We start from the raw sequence: 14,398 nt of genomic DNA on the forward strand, positions 1-14,398 counted from the left end.
CACAATGCATAGCTCAGGCGCCTGCTAATTTACTAATATAAAAAAAAATCATAGCTATCTAATTAATACAATTATGTGTTTTATGTTTGTCACTCCTAAAATCTACTATAAGGTTGACGTTTATTATGCCTTTTTGAACTTTTGGTACATCTCCTTTTCCGTAGAACCCGGAAGTAGCGTTCCACAACCATCAGGGCACCAGCGTGACATTCACTGGGTTGCTTGGCTTCGGGGAGTTGGGCAAAGGCAAGAGAGCGAACACCTAAACTCTCGCTAAAATGAGACTTCTTCAAACGGCCCTATGTTTGACAAAAAGACGCGCTCTCGCTCCCGGAGGCGTCACCCTCAAGAAGGTAACGCATTAACGAATGGGGACATGATGGTTTAGCCTAGATGGGTAAGGGTTTAATGTCTCCCGTGTCATTGCTCCAGGTACTCATCGACAGCTGCCGGTCGTCCTCGTCCGGTTTCGTCCCCAACGAGAGGATTCGCAACATCGGCATCTCCGCGCACATCGACTCGGGGAAGACCACCCTGACCGAACGCGTGCTCTACTACACGGGGAGAATAGCAGAGATCCACGAGGTTTGTAGCCTAACACAGTTTGAAATGTTGGTTTGCGTATTCACCGTGTCCCTGCGGTGTGTTAGGTGAAGGGGAAGGATGGCGTTGGAGCCACCATGGACTCCATGGAGCTGGAGAGGCAGAGGGGCATCACCATCCAGTCAGCTGCCACCTACACCGTGTGGAAGAACCACAATATCAACATCATTGACACACCAGGTGCACAAGATTTTCAGTGGGAGGGAGGGAGGGTGGGTGGTATGAAAGCAAGCAAGCAAGCAAGGAAAGAAGGAAAGAAGGAAGAAACTCACCTGTGCCCTAAATGAGCACAAGTGGATAGGTGGAGTAAATGTGTCTCAAGGCAAGAGAACCTATATTAGTTGTTGGAAATATCCACAGAAATCAAGTCACTTTATTAAATGTAGTGACGTGAACTAACACAAAATTTCGAATAAAAAGCACAATATATGGCAAAAAAATGTGACACTTCAACAACGTCAACAATGCAAATGTCTCCAAAAGTATCTTATGAGTCTTATCATTTGTTGTCCAGGTCACGTGGACTTCACCATTGAAGTGGAACGAGCGCTGCGTGTGCTCGACGGCGCCGTGTTGGTCCTGTGCGCCGTGGGCGGTGTCCAGTGCCAGACGTTGACGGTGAACCGGCAGATGAAGCGCTACAGTGTGCCCTTTCTCACCTTCATCAACAAGCTGGACCGCATGGGCGCCAACCCCGGCCGAGCCCTGCAGCAGCTGAGGTGACTTCTGTCACAACGCGCATTTTCCAATGTAACTTGTAATTTGATTAACATTTTGTAATCGTCTGTAGGTCCAAACTGAACCACAACGCCGCCTTTGTGAACATCCCCATGGGCCTGGAGGGCAACCTGAAAGGCATCATTGATCTTGTAGAAGAGAGAAGCATGTATTTTGAAGGACCCTTTGGGTAAAAGATGCTTCTTTGCTTCATTTTTGTGTGTGCAAGAAATCTAATAATTAAAGACAACAAGCAGCCTGTCTATGTGATTAAAAAGCCAAATTTTCACGGAAAAATAGGCACATCATTTATATGTGAAATATTTAGCAGCTCTCCATGGTGTTGCACACAGAAAATAATTGCAAATGAAATAAAAAAGAAAAACAATAAAAAATAATCCTATGCTTATTCCAGTGCTGTAACTCTAAATCAAAATCCTTTCCATATTTGCAGGCAAGTCATCCGCTACGACGACATCCCGGCAGATTACCGTGCGGAGGCTGCGGACCGCCGACAGGAGCTGGTGGAATGCGTCGCCAACGCTGATGAAGTCTTAGGAGAGATGTTCCTTGAAGAAAAGATTCCGACCAATGATGACCTGAAGGTTGGTTGTGTCAGTCGTTTGTAATGTGTAGGCAAGACGGCGCGAATTAGTACATCAAAAACTAGCCATTGCTAAATACTAAGCATGCTAATATCAGTTAGATTTCCACATTGTGGGACTAATAATGATCATATCAGCATTTAGACACATTTAAACAGTAGGCGTGATACAGTACTTCAAGATCTGTTGTAATTTACGATACAGGGAGTTCTCAAGTTACGGCGGAGTTACGTTCCTACGCTGGAGATGTAACTCGAATTTAGACTTAAGTTAAACTCGATATTTACATCAAAATACTTTGTACAGTAACTTTAAAACATATTAGCGCGACTCGGAAGACGCCGGAACCAATGTTTTGTGTTTCCGCACGGATATTCATTGCTGACGTACGCCAGAGCGGAGCTAATTCAAGCTTAAACACGGAAATGTGACGCGCCTGATGGCGAACCGACCGACTGATGGACGTTCGTTGCTGGAGGTAACAACAACACAACTTTAAAATGGCGTGATTACTGCGGGAAATTAACGGAAAAGAAAGTGTTACGGACGTCTTAAAGTCGAAACGACGTAGGTCGCGTGCTACGTAGCTCGAAGACTCCCTGTATATATTTAATACAAAACCATTACACTATTTGTTAAGCATGCAGGTACCCTGCAAAATATTGTTTGACTCCCAGCAATTTTCACTGAAGCAACCCCCTTTGCTCCAGGCTGTTTTACTGAATTTTGACAGATTTTGCAAGGCCCACAGAATATTGTGTTTTATAGCTATAAAAATATGGAACCTCCCAAAAGAAAGATTAGATTAGTACATTTCTATCTGTTTGCGTTTTTCAGCAATTAGCATTAGAATATAGCTAAATTTCATCATCATTCACAAATTTGTTTAAAACAGTGGGGAAAAGAGCTTTTTGCAACATGGCCTTGGTTGATCTCTTATATTCTGCTGCCACCTGCTGGCCGTTTTTGTAATAACTACAATTGCTTCAAGTGGTCTCTTCAGTTCAGAGGCTGCATCAAAGCCTTCTGTATGGTCTAGCATAAAAAAAAATAATAATAATAAAAAACGTATAAATACGTTTTGGGGACCATGGTAATATTTAAAATAGACCGTATTTATGCGTTTTTGCCAGCAAATGAGTTAACAATGATTATTATAATTGAAATCAAAATATAGTAAATGAAAAATGTATTTGATTTGATATACTAATGAATAATTATAGCACAGAATTAAAATAAATAAATAAATAAACTTAATTGCTCCCCAAGGTGGCACTCTCTAAATAAACTAAGGTAAATTAGAAGTGTTGCAATAGAAGAAGAAGCCCATGTTTTGTAAAACATAATAATATGTTGTTCAGGTACACTGTTTGCATTATATTTTTTTCCATTGGTGAGTTTTATTTTTTTCAGTTCCACAAATATTCATTATAGCACAATCACAGTGTAATACGGAACACCTGATGATCTCTCACGGCACAAAAATGTGCCTCGACATACTGGTTGGGAATCGCACTCAGTCAACACTGTTTCTCCAGTTACTGTCAACGTGACTTACCAGACATCACATTTCCTCCGAAAATGTGAGTTTTCTGATCTTACTGCGTGGCAGGTTGCTCTGCGCAGGGCCACAGTGCAGCGTCTTTTCACGCCGGTGTTAGTGGGCTCGGCGTTGAAGAACAAAGGTGTTCAGCCCCTGCTGAACGCCGTACTCGATTACCTACCCAACCCCACCGAGGTCAAAAACTACGCCATCCTCAATGAAGAGTAAGCATGGAATTGTCTGTATGACAGGCAGCCCGTGATGCATATTTTCTGACTATCGTTGTATATTTTTGACAACGTAGACATTCGAGTGAGACTTCAAAGTTTCAAATGGACCCGACAAGAGACTCCACAAATCCCTTCGTCAGTCTGGCCTTCAAACTGGAGGTGAGTGCTTAACTTCAGCTTGCACTTGCTCGCCGCATACTGTGTTTCTGACACGGTTGTTTGCCCGCGAGCAGGCAGGTCGCTTTGGTCAGCTGACATACATGCGGGTGTACCAGGGTGGCCTGAAGAAGGGCGATTACATCTACAACACGCGCACCAACAAGAAGGTGCGCGTGCAGAGGCTGGTGCGCTTGCACGCCGACCAGTTAGAGGTGAGAGCTGTTCATTATTAGGCTGTGTTTTGATGATGATGAAGAGAATGACACATTCGGGTTAACCAAACCATGTCATTTACAAACGTCTGCTAGCTCAATGCTAGCGCTCAATGCAAATCGCCATAGACAGGCTAACCAAATGAGCATCAATATTGCGGTAATTAATTCTAGCTTTACAAAGACGACACATCTAATGTATTCTCTTTGTGTACTATTCTCTAGGATGTAGAGGAGGCGTATGCTGGCGACATCTGTGCTCTGTTTGGCATTGACTGCGCGAGCGGAGATACGTTCACGTCCAAAACCTGCGATAACCTTTCGATGGTGAGTACTACATATTGTCAATATGGTGAACACAGTTTATTGCCAGGGATATGTTCGAGACCCACCGGCAATAGGTGACCATTTAAAAAATAATAATCCCCCCCTGCCCAAATTAGTACTAGTTTTACTCCTCTCACATATTTATTAAAACACAATTAAATGTATTAAATCACACTTTTAACACATTGGAAGCATTAAATGTGAAACTCCTGTGCACATTTAAATGACCGACTGCTGTTGTTTATGCATTTTACTGTTCTCCCGTAAATCAGCTGCTGTGGCTCTCCTTTCCTACATGCAAAGGGCATTAGGGTTGAGCAAGTACAGTGTCAAAAAAAATATTGCTTTGAAAAAAAACGAATTATAGAAGGGTATGGGCAATGAACCATGATATAGTAGAGGCACATTATATTGTTAGATTTTGGAGAAAAAAATTGTTCGTTAAATCCTTGTTGTCATGTTCTCATCTACAGGAATCGATTCACATCCCAGATGCTGTCATTTCTGTGTCCATGAAGCCGGCCAACAAGGTAAATTAAATACAATCAAGTGATCACCCTGTAAGGAATTATCTCTCAACTCTTGTTTGTTTTGGAGCAGACCGACCTGGATAAATTCTCTAAAGGCATTAACCGCTTCACTCGGGAAGATCCGACCTTCAGGGTTCACTTTGACAACGAAAGCAAAGAGACCATCATCTCGGGCATGGGCGAACTGCATCTAGAGATCTACTCCCAGGTACAGTTCATAAGGGCGTGTGAGAGCCCGTTCATCTGCATCTTTAGTTTTTACCTGGATTTTAATTTCTGTTCCTCTCGTGTGGGAGGAAGAAAAAGTTTGAAGTCTGTCATGGTTTGTCCTTCCAGAGAATGGCGAGGGAGTATAACTGCCCTTGTGTGATGGGGAAACCCAAAGTGGCTTTCAGAGAGACCATCACTGGCGCTGTGCCGTAAGTGATTACCCCCAACATACACACACACATACTTTATACAAACAGGAGACAACAAAGTCTGTGTAAATGGTTTTTTTTTTTAATATACTGTATATGTTAATGCGGTTTAGTACTCATAGCCTCACTCCAATACTCAAGTGGAGGATTAACGTGCCATTTACAACAGTGTAGTTTTTAGGTTAGTTACGGTGTATTCTCTCTTCTCCATCTTCAGTACTTTAACTCCCTCTGGAGGAGACCAGGTGATCAACACCTTCCAGGCAATAATGTCCTGTATCAACAACACAAAAAAACCCCACTTTAAATGCATCAAATACTGTACAAATTAACAGGTCAATCTGATATATTCAGATGTATAGATAATAACGATGAAGTGGAGTTATATCATAGTTTGCAGTGGTGTAGAACTACACTGCATCATAGTGGTGATTATTTTCTTTTTTGGGGGGTACACCAGATGAACATTATATTCAGTACCACAACCAAAATAATAAACGTTAATAAATTTTTAAGAGTGTCAGAAAAGCTATTATGGTCTTTGTCAAGGCGCTTTATGGCTCTTGTATTGGAAATCAACCTAATGGAATTTCTTGTGAGTGGGGGAAAAAAAATCCAGGAAATAATATTGAAATGACCATAGCTAACATCCTTATTTTCACAAGAAATTTCAACTATGTTCCCCTTGTGGCTTATTTGAGAGAGGCTATAGTCTTCCTCAATATATAATGTGACAAGGTTGCTTACTGTATTTGCACACATAGTGTCCCTCTGTAGTTATTTGCCAAGTGCGTCATCCACTTAGACAAATGTAAAACATTAGAGCTTATTAGAACTCTGTTGCTAACCAAAACAGTGACACCTACTGATGCAATTAAACAGTCTCTCTGATCAATCAAATTGTTGAGACTTACAGCATGTTATCAATGAGTTCCCAAAGACTTATGAGGAATCTGCGATTGGTTTTAAAGTACTATAAATAAATAAAGGCCTCTCTCTATTAGCTGCCTCGTAAGCATCCTTGCCCACCATTTGCAGAAATGTGTTACCAGGCATACCTGTGAGACCATTTCATGCAGCAGTACGTCATATTCAAACTTCAGCAGGTCGTCGTCACTTGGCTGCAGGACACGATAGAACACAGAGAGAGAGAGAGTCATTCAGTCAAACTAGCACATTTTCAGGGGCCTCCTTTAGCCGAGAGAATAGCCTACCAGCTGCGTGACGTTGGCTACTTGAGCCATGTTGTACAAAGTGTCTTCAGTCGATTCGCCGAGCATGACGAAGCTGGACGCTACGGCGCCCAGATGCCAGAAAGGCACATGCTCCGGCTCAATGCGACCGTAACTGTCTGAGAATGATGGTGGGAAAAACAAAGTTATTGGTAACTCGCCACACATTTATTAGTATTAGTTTAGCTTTTCAAAGTTTGGAACTAGTAGTAATCTAGTTTTATTTGTATATATTTATAGTTTATTTGTATTTACTTTTAGTGCAGTACATTTTCATTATTGTTTTAAAACGATAAGCTCCAGTCCATTTACCATTTCTAAGTTTAAATTCACTTTTATATGCACTGCATTTTAATCATGACGTTAAGAAGAGTTCTTTCTTCTACATTGAAGTGCAGTGTTTGTGTTCAATTTATTTGCATGGCTTACAATAATGTTACTAGACATTTTTGGAATAAAACCTTTCTTTTTTATAGCTCTATATTAATGTGGGTCATATAGTATTTATTAGTATTCTTTCAGAAAACCTATAGAAAGGTAAAAGAAAATAACATATGCATGTAAATTTACCTAACTTGTGCTATTTTTTCCTTCGTTTTTTTCTACTCTTTCTACCTTATGGTATTAAACAGGACAGACAGTCTTTACATCCATGAAGAATTACTTGACAATCTTGAACTTTTTTCCCTTTCAACCATAATAAAAAAATATTTATTGTAATACTGGTCATTTACAGCAAACTCGCGCTATTCTCACGACTGCGTGAATAGCAAAAATCTGCAAACAATTGACAATCCTCCCATAAGTGTTTAGTAATTATGCATAGCCGCCACAAGATGGCAGCAAAACACTTACAACAGAGAGGATCATAAAGCATCAACACCATGCTTCTATCATGTACCGGTACACAATTATGAGCTCATACTTAGTTTAACAAACCACCGTCACATGAGGCTCCCCCATCGTATCAGCTAACATAAAAGCCCAAATAACACACACTAGCACAAACTGACATGACATCACACACAATCAAACAAATATGCATTTAGGTTTTTTCTGCCATGTTGTTTGGATAGCAAACAAGGCGTCACATACCGGGTAGGTTTTGTGCAAACAGCAGGCTGTGATTCTTTTTGTATTGCTGGTACAAGGCTTCTTCTTGAACGCTCACGTTGATTTTCAAGAGGTCATCACCGTATGCTAAAATGTTGACCTGTAGCGGAGGGTGGGTCGCCTCGCGAGGGAATATAACTTCCGCTGAGCAGCTTGCTGTGGTCTGCTGCAGGATGGTTGGTTGGTTGGTTGGTTGGTTGGTTGGTTGGTTGGTTGGTTGGTTGGTTGGTTGGTTGGTTGGTTGGTTGGTTGGTTGGTTGGTGGGTGGGTGGAAAGGAAAGACGGCGTAAGAGGGTGAAAAAGGCCTGTCAAACCTGCTTGCGCATGTTTTGTCAGGGTCGTTCCAAACTGAGCCTAATATTTGTTTAACAATAGCTTTCCTTGTCATTTTTGACAGCTAATAAATGAGGTCAGGTAAAAACTAAGTTCAGAGACTTCATTTAGTGCACCTGCACACCTACCAGCTATGCAACAACACTTATGAAGGAGTTAAGGGCTACACTGAAAATAAAAACTAGTACTTTGTTAATAGTCATAAAATTGAAAGTTGTATTGTTTTGAAATCAGAAAATAAAACAGTCTTACTTTTTAGGAGAATACATTAGTAATATGAGGAGAAAAAAAGTTTTAATTATAAGACAATGTAATTGTTATAGCGAAATTCATTATTTCAGTAAAAATGTGGTCACATTAAATTTAGTTGTAGTTCGAGGAGAATGAGGTCCATATTGGGGAGGAGGGGGGATTTTTATGGGAATAAAATTGTAATATTATGGGGTAAAAATTACTGTATCCGGACAAAGTTGTAACACCACAAAAGTTGTAATTCATATTTCACAGAAAAATATGTTTTATGTCAATAAAGTTGTTCTATCGTACGTAAAAACTTTCAATCACATGAGAATGAAGTTAAAATACAAGGAAAATAAGTATTTTCATGAAAATAAATCCAACTGTTCTAAACTGTAAAGCCTCTTTGAGTTCATTTGAAAAGCGCTTTATAACTAAAATGTATTAATATTGCAAGACAAAATATTGTTCTTTTACCAGGAAGCCAAATATTAAGAACAAGCATATTTATAAAAAAAACATTTTGAAATATTATTACTTACAAGTCGTCATCATTTTATGAAAAAAAGTATTTTATGAATTAGGTTATAATATTACGAGCATATCTAAGGTCCGCCACACACCGAACAATGAACTCGAAAGCAGCCAAAAATTAGACAATCGCGAACAAATTGGTTCCGAAGCACTACATGTTGCAGTTTAAAGTATTAAAACATAAGCATGGCTTACTTTCTGAACCGTCTCTTGCACAGATAGCTCCAGCTGGTACTTTCTCCCAGAGCCAGGCACATCCTAAAAGGAAAAACACATATATCACTTTAGCCCATAGACACGCACATAAACAACAAGCATAGTGACTTTTAGACTAACTTGCCTCTGCATAGGCCCTTTTGACCTCGTGCAGTCCAAAAACTTTGTATGGCGAGCCGTACATGGTATTCAGGTAATGCTGGACCACCTTGGCTGCCCTCCTAGCAGGATAGTGATTCGGGTTGAGCTCTCCGGTCTCCATCACCTCCTCGACTGCAACCACCGCAGTTGCCTGTTCCAAGAAAACAGGGAAGGAATGAATCAAAAAGGTCGAAGGAGGCAGCTTTGGACTTTGTGTACTGCAGGTGTAAACAGGGCAGGGCTAGTTTGTCTTCAGATAAGATGGATCTACTGAAAACCAAACAAAACCAGAGAGAGTATGAACTTTAGTACAAACAAATTAGCCAATAAGAATCTTGCACAATTCCCATTAAAGTGGAGAATGTGTCTAATGTTTTATTTTTTAAATACACTTCTTGCCTGCGTCTTCTGTTTTTGTTCAGTCGTGTGGTTCTCACGAAAGAGGAAGACTTGCCTCTTACTTCCTGTTTGACAAGAGAACCGCCCCCTTTTAAAGAGACAGTGCTGTCCCACGCATAACCTTATGAATGGATTTCGAAGGAAACTTGGGGATGCAACACATCAATTATCGTTATTATCACAACTTATAGTCATTAGTGTTACAGGTGAGTTGGAGCTCACTTTGCAGAATAGCTGGCGTACGGTGGACTGTTCTCCAGCCAATGACAGAGCACATTTACACAATTATATTTACACCTGTGGACACGTTAGTCTTCATTGAATCTAACATGCATGTTCTTGCATGCTTTACTTGTGCCGTTTGTGTGATCTTTTTTTTTTTTACCAGGCAGATTCTATAAGGCTCATCCCAGCTGCTCTATAGGCCTATGCAAAATGAAATGATGAAATTATTTTTACAAATTGGATTGCAGCCGCTGGATTATTATATAGGAATTTTGAAAATTCTGAACGGTTTGGCATTTTCAAGAATCCCCAATTTATTGGAAACCCCCACCTAACCATTTTTTTTTTTTTAACCCAGTGCCTATTTATTCATCATGTTTTTTTCCAATGTTTGTCCAATTCAGCCCATGGCAAATACAATGGCTTTAATTTTTTATGGAGTTTACTTTCGTATTGGGGCTCTACCCATCTTCCCCTCAAATAGCGGCTGTCCGTTTAAATGGTAATTAAAGAGTAATTACTGCTTCATTTCGGTAAATCAGTAAGCTTTATTTTTTACATATTTTATTTGGATACTGTAATGTCTAGATAAAATAATTCACAAATGAGGAAAACATGGGAAGAGGACCTTGAAGGAATAATCACATATTAAATCAAAATCACTAAATTGAGGGGGGGGGAATTTTTAAGACCTCATTTAAAGTCCGTGCAACTAAATTTTAACTTTCCCCTCTCTGCAGGTTTGACTTCACTCACAAGAAGCAAACTGGAGGTTCTGGTCAGTATGGAAAAGTTATTGGCGTTCTTGAACCTCTGGAGTCGGAAGATTACACCAAGCTGGAGTTTAAAGACCAGACTGTGGGAACCAACATTCCAAAGCAGCTCGTGTCGGCTGTGGAAAAGGTTTGCGTTCGCTTCTCTCGTCCTGTTGTCGTTCTCTCTTGTCTTACACCCCCGCATCATGCTGCAGGGCTTCAGGGAGGCATGTGAGAAGGGACCCCTGAGTGGCCACAAGATCTCCGGAGTGCGATTCCTCCTGGAGGATGGCGCACATCACATGGTGGACTCCAACGAGATTTCTTTCATCCGTGCAGGGGAGGGTGCTCTAAAGCAAGGTGAAGGTCATTTCCATCCGATTCGTTGCCCGCATCCCATCCGTAACATCCATGTCATTCTCCACAGCTATGGAGAAGGCTAACGCCACCATCTTGGAACCCATTATGTCGGTGGAAATCACAGCGCCTCAGGAGTTTCAGGGTGTGGTTATCGCAGGGGTGAACCGTCGACACGGCGTCATTACGGGCCAGGATGGAGGTGAAGGATACTTCACGCTGTACGCTGATGTGAGTCGAGCTCGCCGTGTAGCATGAGAACACTCCTCAGGGTCATGTTAATTATTTTTAACTGATTGTTTCCTTTTGACAGATTCCACTAAACGATATGTTTGGCTACTCCACAGAGCTACGCTCTGGCACTGAAGTAAGAAAACATGTCTTGTTTTAACTATGTCTGGTACATTTGCACAACAAAGCACAACCACAACAACAAAAAATAATTATATAGTTTGAATTCATTGGTACAGACCTAATATAACAATACTCACAGGCAGATAGTCTTTGTCCTCTGCGAAGAACGACATCATATTTTAGCTTACTGAGGAGCTGTGACTGTCTCCATGTATGTCTGTATTATGCTGCCCCCAGGTGGCCAATGTGCACACACCAGGAGTAGCACAATTTCCATTGAATTGAAATTTAAAAAAAAATGTGGCAGACTGTAGCACTATTTATTGTACTTTATTAAAAACAAAACAAAACAAATTAATAACAGCATTAAATAGAATGTAAATAATTCAACAGTCTGTTATTTATTCATGTTTTTGTAAAGTACAATATTAGAGTGCTAATTTTGTTAACTCATTCACTTCCATTGACGACTATAGACGTCAGAAATTCATGTGAACTATTTCTATTAGTTTAACAATTTTTCATTTCATTAAATTTTTTATGAAAACCTATTTTTTTATTGTACATTAATAACAAAAATGATCATGCGATTAATTACTATTAAACGGCCCTTATTTTTAATATATATTTTTTAAATTAGGCCCGTCAGGCGATTATTTTTTTTTAATTTTAATTAATCTTCACTAAACTTTCCAAATTTACAATATTTTTTTCCCTAGATTTTCATACTCTTGTTAGCAAAAGTAGATTTTTTTTTTAACTAATAGAAATAGTTAAAATTAATTTTTGACGTCTTTAGCCATCAATGGCAGTGAATGAGTTAAAAAAACAACACTTTTTTTGAGGAGGCTGAAACGGATTAATAGCATTTCCATTCATTTCAATGACAAAAGAAGATTTGACATACAACGCAAGTGTTTTGAGTGTGTGTGGTCCCGAACGACTTAAACTCCTATCTCATGGCACTATTTATGCTAATAAAACAAAAACACAAACAAAAAAGCATAGCAATCCAATTCCAATCCAATTGATTTATAGAGCACATTTAAAAACACCAAACTGCTGTACATTGGTAGGTAGATAAAATATAGCACAAATAACATGAAACACTGTTGACAAAAATGCAATCAAATCATAGAAAATAAAAAAAAGAACAAAATAGAATAAAATAAGATACAAATAAATACATAAATAAAATCACACCATGCCAACTCTCATTTACAGGTTTTGAGAATGCCAAGAAGAACAAAAGGGATTTAAATATAAAGAGCCCCTAAAGGGACTTGGAAGAAAAAAAATAACTTTGCGTTCCCTTCCCTCACAATATGTGTTCCCTAGCAAAAAATTCAAAAAGTTTTTTTTTTCTATGTCACTTTACCGGTTCCATACCAGTCGAACCTGCAGGGGCAGCTCATCCAATGGTGTTCATGTCAAAGAATTTGAGCAAAAAGCCAATATTTACAATGTTGACCCTTCTTCAAATGTTCTGCCATTTTTCAGTCATACCGACATTACAATATTTACAATAAATCATCCTGAACTGCTCATGAGAACGTTGCAGGTGTTTTCATGGATTCTAAAATTGGTGTTGGCCATGACCTTAAAGATAATATTGCTTTGTCTTGGCTTAATGCCTCTGTTTTGTCTGTGTGCTGTAATCAGGGAAAAGGCGAGTACACTATGGAGTACACCAGATATCAGCCGTGTCTGCCGAGCGCACAGGAAGAACTCATCCACAAATATTTGGAAGCTACCGGCCAGCTGCCTACTAAGAAGAAGTGGAAGAGTTGATTTCGTATCACGGTAGAGCTTTCTAATTCAATCATGTGGACTCGAAACTTTTACAGTGTTAGATCGTGTACGTGGAAAACACCTCCCACCTGCTTTGAGGAAACTTAATTTATTGTTAGTACCTTGATATGTGCATCATGAGCAGTCAGCATTCCAAACAATTGCTGGTTAAATCCTACCTAGGGCAAGTAAGCAATAAGCATATGAATTTTCATTTAAGACTTTTTTTTTTCCTCTTAGGTCCTGCAAATTAGCCACTTCAGAGACACATGAATAGTGAGAAATAGGGCGGGAGAAAAGAGTGTACAGTATTGCTCTTGCCATGAATACTATTGACAGGTGACGTCCCACACTTAAAACACATTAGGTATCGTAAATTGTATTTCAACAGAAAAATAATGTCAGTACCAGAAAACGGCGAGGCATTACTATAGTATTCAAATCCATTTCTTTTTAGGGATTAAATTAGTGTAAAAAATTATTATTATTAATATTATAAATTATGTCACATATTATACAGTTGTGATCATAAGTTTGCATACCTTGTGTGAATTTGAGTGATTAGGGTAAATGCATCTATTTGGATTTTATTGGAATTCAAATTGAATTATGTGGCAAGATTGCACAATAATTAACGAAAAACACACACGCAGAGCAATGACGACATTTTTAAATGGCAATGTTTCACAAATTCTGCCAGGGTGTCCAAACTGAACACAACTGAATGATAGTATTTAAATGAGTGCCCCCATGAAAGGTTAGGGGGGAAAAAGATGAATATTTTTTACTGTTTTTTGTACTTTGTACAGAATGGCCTTGATATCACTACGACTGCAACAAATACATATTGTGTTAAAACTGGACGTGTTGATTTATTTACTTTTAACGTATAAATATGTTGAGAAATTCTCTCACCTGAACACGATTCTCTGATGCAGCATCAGGGTGGGCGGTCACGGTAGGGCTCCCAGTTGTGACCCCGCTGAGTGCAACCGAGGCCAAAAGGACCCACAAAATCATGATGTGATGTCGTGCGCCGCCAGAGAAGAAGTAAAAATGTAGGGGAATGAGTGACCTCCTGTCACGAGTGCTGTTTTGTACCCGAGGAGGTGGGAAGGGGAAGTGGCGGGGGGGAGAGGATGTCCAGATTTCTGCCTTACGCAATCTGTTTGTTGCACTTTCTATAAACCCAACAACACGGCTCTGGTTTTTCAGGTTTTGTCCTTAAAACGTCAGCCAGTGGGCTCACAAGGTTAGTTTAAGCAGTGGTTCCCAACACTTTTTGGCTTGTGCCCCCGAACCTTTTTGTCATGCCATGTGAGAACTCCCTCACTCATACGTGTTGATGATTCTCCAAAAGAATGCA

The 14,398-nt window shown here is 39.8% G+C and overlaps 2 protein-coding genes across 3 annotated transcripts; one reads left to right on the forward strand and one right to left on the reverse strand.

The window, feature by feature from the left end:
• Nucleotides 1-172: 172 nt before the first annotated feature.
• gfm1 (G elongation factor, mitochondrial 1) lies at nt 173-13,893 on the forward strand. The gene is made up of 18 exons (XM_086080577.1): nt 173-353; nt 433-585; nt 651-783; nt 1,118-1,322; nt 1,394-1,510; nt 1,775-1,925; nt 3,538-3,692; nt 3,773-3,857; nt 3,932-4,069; nt 4,295-4,396; nt 4,870-4,926; nt 4,997-5,134; nt 5,263-5,345; nt 10,516-10,678; nt 10,746-10,890; nt 10,958-11,118; nt 11,201-11,254; nt 12,904-13,893. Exons 1-18 carry the CDS (start codon nt 279-281, stop codon nt 13,030-13,032), a joined length of 2,244 nt encoding a protein of 747 aa, XP_085936703.1. The 5' UTR covers nt 173-278; the 3' UTR covers nt 13,033-13,893.
• lxn (latexin) lies at nt 5,412-14,115 on the reverse strand. 2 transcript variants are annotated; one of them, XM_086080578.1, is made up of 7 exons: nt 13,948-14,115; nt 9,135-9,302; nt 8,990-9,052; nt 7,673-7,856; nt 6,560-6,696; nt 6,404-6,466; nt 5,412-5,619 (listed from the first exon to the last, which is right to left on the reverse strand). In XM_086080578.1, exons 1-7 carry the CDS (start codon nt 14,050-14,052, stop codon nt 5,506-5,508), a joined length of 834 nt encoding a protein of 277 aa, XP_085936704.1. In that variant the 5' UTR covers nt 14,053-14,115; the 3' UTR covers nt 5,412-5,505. The 2 variants fall into 2 exon arrangements, with proteins under 2 accessions (XP_085936704.1, XP_085936705.1); XM_086080579.1 differs by lacking the exon at nt 13,948-14,115 and adding an exon at nt 9,551-9,612.
• Nucleotides 14,116-14,398: the final 283 nt, after the last annotated feature.

This window comes from Leptonotus elevatus, chromosome 7 (genome assembly GCF_054856555.1).
Source record: "Leptonotus elevatus isolate MCC_2025b chromosome 7, RoL_Lele_1.0, whole genome shotgun sequence".
In the NCBI taxonomy this organism is placed as follows: Eukaryota; Metazoa; Chordata; class Actinopteri; order Syngnathiformes; family Syngnathidae; genus Leptonotus; species Leptonotus elevatus.